The sequence below is a fragment of the Panthera tigris genome, chromosome B1 (assembly GCF_018350195.1).
Source record: "Panthera tigris isolate Pti1 chromosome B1, P.tigris_Pti1_mat1.1, whole genome shotgun sequence".
Lineage (NCBI taxonomy): Eukaryota > Metazoa > Chordata > Mammalia > Carnivora > Felidae > Panthera > Panthera tigris.
The window spans coordinates 1,766,709-1,779,141 of NC_056663.1; the positions used below are offsets into that span (position 1 = coordinate 1,766,709).

Genomic DNA, 12,433 nt, shown 5'->3' on the forward strand with positions numbered 1-12,433 from the left:
GGGATGGTGTTTCCTCCTGGACTCCAGATTGGGGCCTGGGCTGGGCTCAGAGAACAACAAACCAGAAGGTTGACATGCACATGAATTCATCTCAGCCATGGCAGAGGCCTTGGGTGGGGGGAGGCAGGGGTGCAGAAGTCCTGGGTGGGGGAAGCAGGCAGGGATGCAGAGATCCTGGGAGGGGGAAGGAGGCAGGGGTGCAGAGATCCTGGGAGGAGGAAGGAGGCAGGGGTGCAGAGATCCTGGGAGGGGGAAAGAGGCGGGGTACAGAGTTTCTGGGTGGGTGGAAGGAGGCAGGGGTGCAGAAGTCCTGGGAGGGGGAAGGATGCAGGGGTGCAGAAGTCCTAGTTGGGTGGAAGGAGTCAGAGGTGCAGAGGTCCTGGGAGGGGAAAGGAGGCAGGGGTGCAGAGGTCCTGGGTGGGTGGAAGGAGGCAGGGGTGCAGAGGTGCTGGGTGGGTGGAAGGAGGCAGGGGTTCAGAGGTCCTAGGAGGAGGGAAGGAGGCAGGGGTACAGAGATCCTGGCAGGGGGAAGGAGGCAGGGGTGCAGAGGTCCTGGGAGGGGGAAGGAGGCAGGGGTGCAGAGGTCCTGGGTGGGTGGAAGGAGGCAAGGGTGCAGAGGTCCTGGGTGGAGGGAAGGAGGCAGGGGTGCAGAGGTCCTGGGTGGGTGGAAGGAGGCAGGGGTGCAGAGGTCCAGGGAGGGGGAAGGAGCAGGGGTGCAGAGGTCCTGGGTGGGTGGAAGGAGGCAGGGCTGCAGAGCTCCAGGAAGGGGGAAGGAGCAGGGGTGCAGAGGTCCTGGGAGGGGGAAGGAGGCAGGGATATAGAGACCTTGGGAGTGCGGAAGGAGGCAGGGGTGCACAGGTCCTGGGAGGGGGAAGGAGGCAGGGGTGCCGCGGTGCTGGGTGGGTGGAAGGAGGCAGGGGTGCAGAGGTCCTAGGAGGAGGGAAGGAGGCAGGGGTGCAGAGGTCCTGGGAGGGGGAAGGAGGCAGGGGTGCAGAGGTCCTGGGAGGGGGAAGGAGGCAGGGGTGCAGCGGTGCTGGGTGGGTGGAAGGAGGCAGGGGTGCAGAGGTCCTAGGAGGAGGGAAGGAGGCAGGGGTGCAGAGGTCCTGGGAGGGGGAAGGAGGCAGGGGTGCAGAGGTCCTAGGAGGAGGGAAGGAGGCAGGGGTGCAGAGGTCCTGGGAGGGGGAAGGAGGCAGGGGTGCAGAGGTCCTAGGAGGAGGGAAGGAGGCAGGGGTGCAGAGGTCCTGGGTGGGGGAAGGAGGCAGGGGTGCAGAGGTCCTGGGTGGGTGGAAGGAGGCAGGGGTGCAGAGGTCCTGGGAGGCGAACAAACTGGTGAGCTGCAGGGGTCAGGGGGAAGGGCAGGAGGGCCTGGAGGGCAGGCAGAGGGGCAGCGCGGGTGTGGGCTGCACTCCATTCATGGACACTTTCAGTCAAAGTGCAGTCCTGGCTGGGCTGTCTGCCCTGCTTCTCCAGCCTCTGGTCCCCATCCTGTCCTTCGTTCCCTCCCAGGACGCCCCGGATTCTGTGTCCTAGGGCCCCCAAGTGGACTGCTCCTATTAGGATTTCCTTGTGGTGATGCTTCGTTGTGCTGAGGCTGGGCGTTGTCCTTTTCCACAGGTGAGATGTGTCCTCTCCTTGTGGCTGGGAGCTGAGGCCACGCAGGAGGGGCGCAGCCATGGGAGGGAGGGCAGAGAGAGGGATCAGAGTTTGCAGGGGGAGTGCCGGGAGAGGCTGCATGGAGGTGGCCTGCGTGGAGATGGCTGGCGTGAACTGGGGACGGCAGATGGGATGCAGGGTCCCAGCCTCTGGCTAGGGCAGCTCGCCCTCTGGGGAGACCTCACATCCCTTCCCTGGAGCAGGGGCGAGTGGGAAAGAGCCGGTGAGCGGCTGGTGCCTCAGGTTCTCTGATAGCCGTTGATCCCGGTACATTTGCTTCTCTTTTACTTCTTTTTGGGCCAGTGGGTGCGGGAGGGAAGAGATCTCAGGGCTGGCGACAGTGTGACACGGGCACATTTCTTATGGTAAGAAATGCGCAGACACCCGCCCCCCGCGTAGCCTTGGCGAGATGATGCCTCGCTCTCGCCCCGGCAGTAAATCCAGGCGATCACGGGACGGAAGTGCCAGGTGGACAGCGATGTTCCCTGCAGGTGTCAGAGAAGACCCTCTTTCCTCCCCACCCCTCCCCTTTTTTGTGAGCATTACCTCTACTTAAAAGTCTGGAAACGTGAGGACGGGGGGCTGACGTGTTTGGTCTGCTGTGGAATCTGGTTAAATGTAGACCCTGCCATTCCAGCAGGACGTGCTCGCTGAGCTCTCGGGTGCTCTCCCTTCTCCCCTCGTGGTCTCTGTTGAGGGACAGCCTTACGGACGTGACGCCGACCCAGAGGCTCCTGGTTCCAGTACCAAACTGAGCGCACCTGCTGTGAGCCCCCGGGATTTCCTGGCTCACGCCGATGGCTCAGCGTCCAGCCCCCTGGCCCCTCAGCCCCAGGCTCTGTCCTCGGGGCCGCCTCCCCCTAGGCCTGAGGGACGGGGCCCCGAGGCTCCCTGCCCCAGCCGGGCTCTGTGCCGATGTTCCGAGCCAGCCCCTTAGTCTGGGACGCTGGCAGGTGCTCTGATTCCGGCACGATTGGTGGCGGCGGGCTCTGGTGGAGGCCCACCCAGAGAGTAGGGAGACCATTGGGGTGGATGTCGGGGAGCCGAGCCCGGAGCGCACTGTGCGTGGGGTGCCGTGCGCTAGCAGAGCTGAGCCCGAGGTGCCGAGAGCCTGTCCCCTCCGGGGTGCTGCCCCAGCCTCACGGACACGGGGTCGTCTCACCCCCAGTGGCCCTCGGGCGGGCGGCACAGCTGAGGACAGCGAGGCGCAAACAGCAGAGCCTGGTCCAGCCGGGAGGCGTCAGGACGGCGGGGTGTCGGCAGAGTCCGGCCCCCAGCCCTCTGCTGCTGATTCACCTGCTTCTCGGGGGGAGGGGCCTAGGTGGCGAGAGTGCCGCAGTCCTCAGATTCCAGACCTCAGCGTCGCTGCGGTCACAGGGTACGAGCCGCAGGAAGCACCGGCCCCCTGTGCCTCAGCATCCTGCTGCCCACCGGCCCCAGGTGCTACCTTGTGCATCTCCACGGATCGTGCAGGACACACACAAAAAAATGCCACGGGAGTAAAGGTTCAAGTCTATTTCTGTGATGTCGCAGAAGGCAAGGGAAGCGATCTGGGGTGTTCCCTGGCCTGGGAAACCATCTTGTGACGTGGAGCCACATGGCCTCCAGACCCGCGGCACAAAATCCTCCTGCAGCGCTTGACCTCTGGCCGCTGCCGTGACTGGATGCGTCATCGTTTGGTCGAAAACCGCAATCTGGGTGCACGATGCAATCTCTCATTAGGATGCCGAAATTGGAAAGTGACAGCAGTAACACAGCCCGGACTGGAGTTATCTCACGCTCTGTCCGTCGGAGGACGGCATCGTGTAAGCGACTCTTGTCCTGTGTCCCTGGGTTGGTCTCGGGCAGAGTGGGCTGCAGCCCGGCCCAGTCCCCAGAACGCCGTCTGCCAGCCCAGAGGGCACCCGGGGAGGGTGTCCACTGTCAGGCACCCGATGGTGCAGAGAAGTGGCTTCGGAACCTGCTTGGCTGCGGGGGGCCTGGAGGGCCCGGGGGTGCAGACACGGTGCCCGGGCAGGCTGCAGGCATGGTCAGTGCCTCTGTGACTTCCGGAAGCCGACTTGTGTGTTTGCTGCCTAGAACATTTCCTTCTCAGGAGCACGGCTTCCTGCGGACGCTGATCTTGGAAGCAAACCGTCACCGGGCACTCTGCGATCTGCCTGGCGCTCACCGGCTACCGGAGCACAGGTCGCGGCACGGGGGGCCCCGGGCTCCAGCCCCAGCTCGGGCGCACGGTGAGCGAGCCCCGGGCTTGCTTGGAACGGGTCCTGTGTGCAGCAGGTACCCTGTGGGCGTGAGCCGTGCTGGTCAGCGGGCCGGGCGTCGGGGCAGCTCTCGTGTTGTCCCGCGGTTACCCGTGAGGAAAAGCCCAACTGGACTCTGTTCTGAAGTATTTTAAGGACAAACAATTCGCATTAATGAGATTTGTGCACTGAGGTTTAAAGAGTTTGGAAGCCGAGTAGGGCGTGTGATGGAGAGAAGAGAATCGAGTTAAGACGAAGAGGGTGTGGCTGATCGATGTGGCTGAGCTCCCCCAGGAGGGACCCCAGCAGCCACGCCACCACTTTGTCCCCACCGGGAAGGATACCTTTTTATGGCCGGCCTCCAGCACATCTCACGCGGGAGGAGAACGTGTGCAGAGATCATGCCGCGTAGAAAGCTGTGCTTTGCTCTAAAGCCCAAGAGCCCCTCTGGCTCCCGTGGACTCTGCCACGTGGGAATGTCGTCCTCTGCAGCTAAGAGTGCAGGATGTGTGTCCCTGGTCTGTGGAGAGAATGCCTAGGAGCCGGAAGCCCTGGCCCACTCACCTCTCAGATGGCTAAAAATACCAGTTTCCCTTCTTTTCCTCGCTTCCTCCCATGACTGTGGCATCCGTTGGCCCCTCTTCCCGCGGATGTCTCTTCTTTCCTGTTCCCCCCCATGCCTGCGGGGTCTTGGTGCGCCGGGAGGGGCTGGGTCCAGTGTTGGGACCAGCCTGGCGTTTCCCTGTGTGAGCAGCACCGGTGAGAGCCCCCCGCGCCCTCGACGGCCTCACGTACGTCACGACGGGTCTCGGCTGGCGCACTCCAGGGAGATTTGCAGGCTCACCTCTGGAATGTGTCTGCATTTGAGGGTGAAGGCCCTCCCCCCTCGTGCTGCGGAGGCCTGCGTGATTCCTGCAGACTGTCACGTACACTGCCCCTCCTGGCACCGCTGCCCCAGAGCAGGTGGACCCTCTGGTGTCCGTGCCAGCTGGGCCAGCAGAGCGTGTGTGCGCCCGGGCTGTGACTTCCTGCAGACTCAACTTCGGTGCCTTGACCACGGTGGACGTTGCAGGGACATTTGCTGACTTGGCAGGCGTGGTGTTCCTGTTAGCATCTGGGTTCCTGTGTCCCCGTCCCTGGGGAGCAGGTCACCTGAGGTCGCCGCAGCTTCTTGGCCAGACGTGCTTCCTCCCGCGTTATTTTCCCGAGGGTTCGCTGTGGTCCGTGCACGTCTGTCTGAGTTGTTTAGAGACCTAACTCCGGTTTGTGGCCAAATTTTGCTGTGGCCTCTGTTGACACCACTGAGTGTGTGTCATATCAGATCTCTGGAGAGGGCCTGGGGGTGGACATGGTCTCACAGAGGACAGATGGCAGTGTAGCTGGACCACCACCTGCTGCCATTCACCGAGTGTCCCCTGCGTGCTGGGCCCTGTTCTGATCCCCACGGCCGCCGAGGCCCGTACCGTCCCTCCGTTCCAGGTGGAGGCTTGGGCTCAGAGATACGGACACTCTGGGGCTCCTGGTGGCCCGCAGGAGAGCAGGGAGCAGAGATCACAGCCCCAGCATGTGCATCCATGTCTGTCCTGGGTCTCCCTGTGGGTGGGTTTCTCCAGGACCCCCAAGCCTTGGTTTTCTCATTTTGAAAATAAAGGGAACCTGTTTTCTGGAGGTGTGGTGTTTCCAAGCGCACAGCAGGGAGGTGCTAAGCGAGAGAGGTGGGCGCATGGCAGGTGCATGGCCCACGTGGGCCCGTGTGGGGGCCACTTCGGGGGCTGGGGTGTGGCGTGTGCAGGGCTGATGTGTGGCTGGTGTGTGACCGGTGCATGGCCCGTGCACGACTAGTGTGGGGCCCTGTGAGTGGCTAGGGCGTGGCCCAGGTGGGACCTGTGCGGGGGCCGGTCTGTGGCTGCTGTGGGGGCCAGTGTGTGGCCTGTGTGTGCTCAGTGCGTGGCTGGGCGGGCAGTACCAGTGGTGCCCTGCCAGAGCCCACACGAGCAGTCCCTTCTGCCACGTGGGTTGACAGCAGGCTGTATCCTGGTTCCTCCAGCATGTTCCGCGCTGTGGGTGGATGGCGGCCAGGGCACTGTCACCGTCGTCACTGTCCCTTGCTGCTGTCCTTGCTGCACCGGAGCCTGGACATTTTCACCGGATCGTTCTGGTGGGAGCCGGGCAGGTGTTTGATACCCTAAAACCTCGTAAACAGGGAGGGGGCTTACGGGACGGCCGCCTCGCGGCCCGGGCACTGACCTCCTCACGGTTTGGCTGGTTTCACGCTCATTCTCAGACTTGGGTTTCCTCTGATCGCATGTACGGGAATGGGATCTGCAAAAAAGAGAGGAAAACGTGTGCGGAGATGTGGCCTAGACCCAGGGTTCAGAGACTGAAGGCTGAGGAGATCGTGAGCATGGCCCACGGTCCCGGGCGGCGAGGGCTTCACGCGAGGCTGCAGTGGAGGGAACGGGACCGGGAGACGTGTGCAGGGCGGGAGGGGCCGTCCCCGAAGCATGGGTGCAGACGCAGCTCCCAGCGAGGACCGGGGGGGAAGTGAGGCCACCTGGACTGAGTGCTCCGTGCTCTGGGCGTGGTCTCAGAGGACACTTGGCAGGCCTTGTGGGGGAGGGGCTGGTCCCGTAGCTGCCGCCGTGGATGACCGCTGGCCTGGCCTGGAGAGCCCCAGCCCAGGGCGGCCTCTGCCTGTGGTGACCGTGGTGTCTTTCCTTCCCCAGGGCTCCCAGGAGTGAGCGTCCCAGCTGCACGATGGACCAGCCAGAGCCGCCCGCCCCCGCGCCCGAAGGTAACGGGGCGTCCTTGGGGGGCCCTTTCCCCCTCGGGGACGGGGAGGGGTGACCACAGGTACCGACGAGGTGGAGCTCGGCCGCCCCCCCATCCCCTGGCCACCAGGGCCCATCCTCACTTTGGGGTAACCTGGCTGAGCGCCTCCCCGGCCCTGGGCCCCCCCGCGGGGCACGGGCCAGCACAGCCTGCTGTGAGCCCTACCTGTGGGGACCCATCAGTGCCCTCCGGCATGGAGGGTGGCCTGGAGGATGATGAGGAAGGGAGACGTCCCATCCAGCTCTTGGGCACGTTCCTTATCTGCCTCCCTCCACCACTGTGAGGACCGTGAGGGAGGGGTGCAAGTTAACGTTTCCCTGTCCCATCCCCTCGCCACGGTGGGGCATCGGGCGCTTGGTGTCACTCCCACTCACGGGGCAGGGCCTCCTTCCGGGCTCCCCGTTCCCGAGTCTTCCCCAGACGTGCCCCCGTGGACAGACTCGCGTGTCCTTTGCACACCTGGAGGCTATAGGGCCTGAAGGGCAGAACCCTCAGCATGTGAAGCTGCGAGAGTGTGGGAGGAACCCACGCAGGGCCCGTGGCTCTTCCGTGCCCTCCCGCTCCCGGCAGGCGTGGGCCCTTGGATAGTGCCCCGGCCCGGCTCTGCCCTGCAGGTGGCTCTGGGCCTCGGGCTCCCAGTCGGAACAGAAGGAAGGCAGCCCACAGGTGGAGCCGCTCCTGTGGGGAAGCAGGGCTCGGGCTGAGGGGTGCCTGGGCTGCTGGGCGCTGGGCCCCCCAGGAAGGCTCAGCTCGACTGGAGAGCCCTGTGGGGAGGGCTGGTCCAGAAGGAGCCAGTGATGCTGGGCTATGTGGCCAGAGGGGCCCCTGCCCACCTTCAGCCAGAGTCTGTACTCAGGTGTGACCTAAGACCCAGCTGTCGACCTTGGAGAGTTTCCTGAGCCCCGGGGTGAGGGTGGCTCGCTGGAGGGCACCCCAGGAATCCCGCAGCCCAGGCCGTGCACCTGCTCCTTCTGCGGGGTGCCTTCTGGGGGAGCTGGCTCCTTCCTTGGGCTGCGGCCGGCAGGCTTTGGTTGGGGGGGGCTCCTGGATGGCCCCCGTGCAGGTGTCCGCCGTGTGTCGGGGGGTGGCACTGAGGCTCCTCCGGGCTGGATCGTACTCGATTGTCATAATTGGGAAGGTCCCAGAACTGCTCACTGCTTCCTCCCCTACGAGCTGGGTGTAGCCTACACACACGTGGCCGGGCGTGTCCCCGGGGCTGGCACACCCAGCTTCAGGGAGCCTGTGGGCTGCCTTCCGTGGGACGGTCCCTGGATCCTCAACGTCAACGGTTTCCGTGGCCTGCATGGGCCGTGCTGACTGCTCTCCCCGGGATACCCGTGGTGTGCACACCGGGCGGCTGGGCCGGGCCGCGTCTGGAGCGTGGTCACGGCAGAGCAGAGTGGCGCTCCCAGGGTGGGCTCGCCGCACTTGTTGGGGAAAAGCTAGAAAATGAAAGGCCCAGAAGCCCTTTCCGCACCAGTTGTTAAGAGTGTGTGGGACGTGCGACTGTTGAAAATCTGATGGCGGTGCGTGCCTTTTTCCCCCACGCTTTGTCCGCTGTTTTCAAAGGAACCGGAACCCGCCCTTCTCTCGTTCCGTGTGTCCCAACATCTGCTGGCAGCAGCCGGCTGGGGCTGGTCCCGTGCGTGACGGAGCCTTGGCAGTGATACTGAGTGGATCTGCAGGAACGCCCGTCCACCCACGGGCTTCGCCCCCAGATGCACCTCTGCACTTGGTCTGGGACGGGAGGGGGGCCCTGACCACACGGCCGGGGTGTGGGTGGCTGTGCTAATGGGCCGGGCCGGGGACCTGGGAAGGGGAGTCACGGCCTGTGAAGCCCAGGGCATCGGGGGGCCGCGGGCAGGCTCTGCGAGGCTTCGGTGGGCGGGAGCACGTCCGGGACGTGGAGAGCAGTGATGTGACCGGGGTGGTGGAGGGGCGGGCAGCAAGGCTGTCTTCTGGGAGTGTGCTGAGGGGGCAGCTCGGACATGTGCTCCCCGGGAGAGAAGTGGTTCTTGAACGTGGGGTGCACGGTAACCAGCCCGATTTGGGTGGTTATTTCAGAGTCCTCCCGTGTGCTCCTGAAACGTGCACGTTTTTATTTGTGACTTCGGTCTCAGTAGAGGAGGGAAAGAGGGCCAGGCAGGAGACGGGACGGTGGGGGGCTGCCGAGGGCATTGGGCAGAGCCACCCCGCGTTCCCTGCAAGCCCACACCCACCCTGTTCTCAACGTTCAGAGTGACAAGCAGGCTGCTCGCGAGGCCTGTCGCTGTGGGACCCGGCTGGTCCGGTCAAGCCGTCTGTGGGCCAGGCCCCAGGCCCTGTAAGCTGGGAAGTGACCCTGGGCGGCAGGCAGCCGGGAGGTGGAAAGGATCCCCCCTTGGACCCCTGTTCTTGGTTCCCCTGGAAGATTTCCTCCGGGCTCTGGGCGTGTAGCCAGCGTCCTTACGGGGTGGGGGGAGAGTGTCCCCATTTCTGTGGGTGGATGGCTGCTTCCTGGCTGGTAGCCTGTGGGTGTGCCTTCTGGCTTTGGTGTGGACTGAAGGCCGCTATTTGACAACGGAGAACCCCATAGTTCAAGAACCGAGATCCTGATCCGCACAGCCTTGTGGGCGGTTGACTCTTGTGACCCTTAGCAATGGGCACCCACGGGGCTTTGTGGGCGGGGACGGAGAGGGATGGGAGGCAGGGCAAGTTGGGAGTGGGTGGGGACTGATGCAGGGGGGTGGGGGGCAGGGCAGGTTGGGAGTGGGCGGGGACGCAGGGGGTGGGGGGCAGGGCAGGTTGGGAGTGGGCGGGGACGGAGGGGGGTCGGGGCAGGGCTGGGTCCGAGGGCCTCATGGAAACCCCAGCAGAGCTCCTTGGATGGGGGTCTGGGGCTCCAGCAGGGGGTCTGGGTGTGGACTTGGGGTTTTGTGCAGACGACACCAGGGCCTCCAGCAGGCCCGGCCTCCCCGTGGGGAGAGTGTCAGGTGCACTGGAACTCTCTGTGTGGGGGGGGCAGAAGCAAGGGGGTCCGTGGAGGGCAGCAGAGTCAGCTTGGGGAGCTGTTCTGAGTGCGGTGGGCGGTGCCACAGGCCTGCACCTGTCACAGCCTGGAGGCGGACATCGGGGATTCTGGCCTCCTTCAGAGGCCTCTCTCCTTGGCGTGCAGACACCGTCCCTCCCCGTGTCCCCACGTGGTCGTGCCTCAGCGCGTGTGTGTCCTGACCTCCTCTGATGAGGACACCCGTCGTACTGGAGTGGGGCCGCCCTGGCGACCTCATTCTACCTTAATCACCTTTGAGGCCCTGTCTCCACACGTAGCTGTGTTCTGAGGTCCTGGGGTTAGACCTTCAGCCTAGGGTGTGGGGGGACACGTTTCTGTCCTCAAGAGGGACTGAAACAAGCAGCTGGGTGTGTGGGAGGGAGCCGGGAGACTGTAGTGTCATTGATGCCAAAGGATGGTCATGTTAAACAGGGCGGTGAGGTCACCGTAGGGGACAGCGGGGAAGGACCACGGGCATTGGCTCTGGGGACAAGGCACCCAATAGCGCGTGAAGCCAGGTCACTAGCTGGTGGGGAGGCATCAGGCATTCTGGGGGTGGCAGGGGAGGTGACCTGGCCGAGTGCAGGGGACGTTTCTGGGCTGCTGTGTCTGACGCTGTGATGGTGGCCACACATCACGGTGCCTTTGTCTACACCCATGTGGTGCGCATCACTGGATGGAAACCGTGGACTCTGGGTGACGGCGGCCTGTCCGTGAGGGCCTGGCCCTGTGCTGCCCATCTTACTTGCTGAAGGCACAGAACAAGAATTACCTTCTTCCTTTAAGGGGAAGACCCTGTCAGGCTTTGTTATTTAAGTTTTTAAAAATATTCATTTAGTTTTGAGAGAGAGAGGCAGAGTGTGAACAGGGGAGGGGCAGAGACAGAGAAAGACACAGAATCCGAAGCAGGAGCCAGGCTCCGAGCTGTCGGCACAGAGCCCGACGTGGGGCTCGAACCCACAAACCACCAGATCACGACCTGAGCCAGAGTCAGATGCTTAACCAACTGAACCACCCAGGCGCCGTAGGCTTTGTTGTTTGAAGCAGTGTTCATAAAATCACTTTCAGGTGTATTTTATCTACTTCTTAAAGTCCGGCAGTGATGAACTGTGACTTCCGAGAGGAGGGTTGATGGAGGGAGAGCAGGCAGGTGGTTCTGAGTCCCTGCTGCGCCCCGTGGAACGTGTCGGTGGCGGGATCTCCATGTGTCACGTCGCCGGGTCACAACTCGAGCTCTCCCGTCATCACCTTCGGCTGGGTGTTTAACTCGTATTGTTTCCCCGTCACGTTGACCCGGCAACCACAAATCTAGTCGTGGGAACAGTTGTATTTGGAAAGCATCCTGTGCGTTTTGGTTTTTGTGTTGAAGAGATTTATTGCCCCGGGACGTGTTCCCCAGGTTACTCCTGTGAGTAAGCTGACTGACTCCCTAACGGTAACGCCGAGAACCCACGCGCCGACCTCCCTGTCGTTGGGCCCGAGACCCGACTTGGTGGGAGAGCGCACGTCACGTGACTGATCCGCGGACACAGGCTGCGTCCACCCCCAGGTCCGGTCCGTGTCTGCTGCTTTTTCTTGTGACGCTGTCCTCACTCGGTGGCGGCGGTGAGCTGTGCATCTGTGTTTATTAAGTACGAACCTCAGGGGATTAGCCTGCTCCCGGAGTTTAGCCCAAGTGGAAATGTGGTCTGAACCCGAACACAGCCTCACGGCAGGCAGGAAACGTATGTGTTGTGGGGAGTTTGCCGAATGCAGGGAATCTCAGTGGAGAAAGTACCAGTCGTTTGCAGAGGCCACGGTTAATATTTGGGTCTGTGTGTGAGCGGGATGAAATTAGTAAAACCAACCGTCTTTGGATGATTCCCTTTATTGTGGTGAAATATACAGAACATTTACCGTTCTTCAGTGCCCCCCGGGAGCACGAAAACCACCAGCAGTGCCCTCCGCCTCCAGAACTTTCCATCTTCCCAGACTGAAGCTCTGTCCCCACGAGATCCTGACCCCCATCCCCTGCCCGGCCCCCGGCACCCGCCGTCCTGTCTTCCGTGGGTGCTGTCACGCTGTGTCTGTCCCGTGGTGACTGGCTCCCTTCGCTCCGCAGAATGTCCCCAGGGTCCGTCCGTGTGGTGACAGGTGTCAGAATTTGTCCTTTCTAGGACGGAGTGCTCCCCGTTGTGTGCGTCGACCACAGTCCATCTGGCCGTTCATCTGTCCGTGGACTCTTGCCTTGTTTCCATCTCTTGGCTGTTGTGAATTGTCCTGCTTGAATGGTTGCACGCTCACACAGTGGCACACTCGTGTGGTTGCACACCTGTGTGGGCGCGCTGGGATCTGTGTGCCTGCTTTAATTCCTCCAGCTGAGGCTCGGAAGCAGGATCCTGGGGTCGTTCGGTGGTTCTGGTTCTGTGCTTCCTTCGTGAGGGGCCTCCTTACAGTTGCCACGGCGGCCGCTCTGTTTTCTGGTCCTGCCAACGCTGCAAGGGGTTCCAGTTTCTCCAGACCCTCATCAGTGTGTGTTATTTTCTGTTAAATGGGTGTGGAAAGACTGATTAGAAAGACTATTAACTTAATACGTCAAGACCTCTTTCCAAATTCTCGAATAAGCTTCGACCAGATAACTTCAATGGCTTCGTGAGTGTCTGGCTGTATAAACGCGTAATACGTAAAGTCTCTTTCC

The 12,433-nt window shown here is 62.7% G+C and overlaps 1 protein-coding gene across 11 annotated transcripts in view; it reads left to right on the forward strand.

The window, feature by feature from the left end:
• The window catches only part of ARHGEF10 (Rho guanine nucleotide exchange factor 10), a 104,445-nt gene that overhangs the window by 12,423 nt on the left and 79,589 nt on the right, over positions 1–12,433 (forward strand). For 10 of the 11 annotated variants that reach the window (XM_042982830.1, XM_042982831.1, XM_042982827.1 and 7 more), the window contains one exon: positions 6,623–6,690. In XM_042982830.1, coding sequence (XP_042838764.1) covers positions 6,654–6,690 — 37 coding nt within the window. In that variant the 5' untranslated portion in view covers positions 6,623–6,653. Of the gene's footprint in view, positions 1–1,296; positions 1,615–6,622; positions 6,691–12,433 lie in introns of those variants that run through there. The other variant, XM_042982832.1, reaches the window with a different exon arrangement.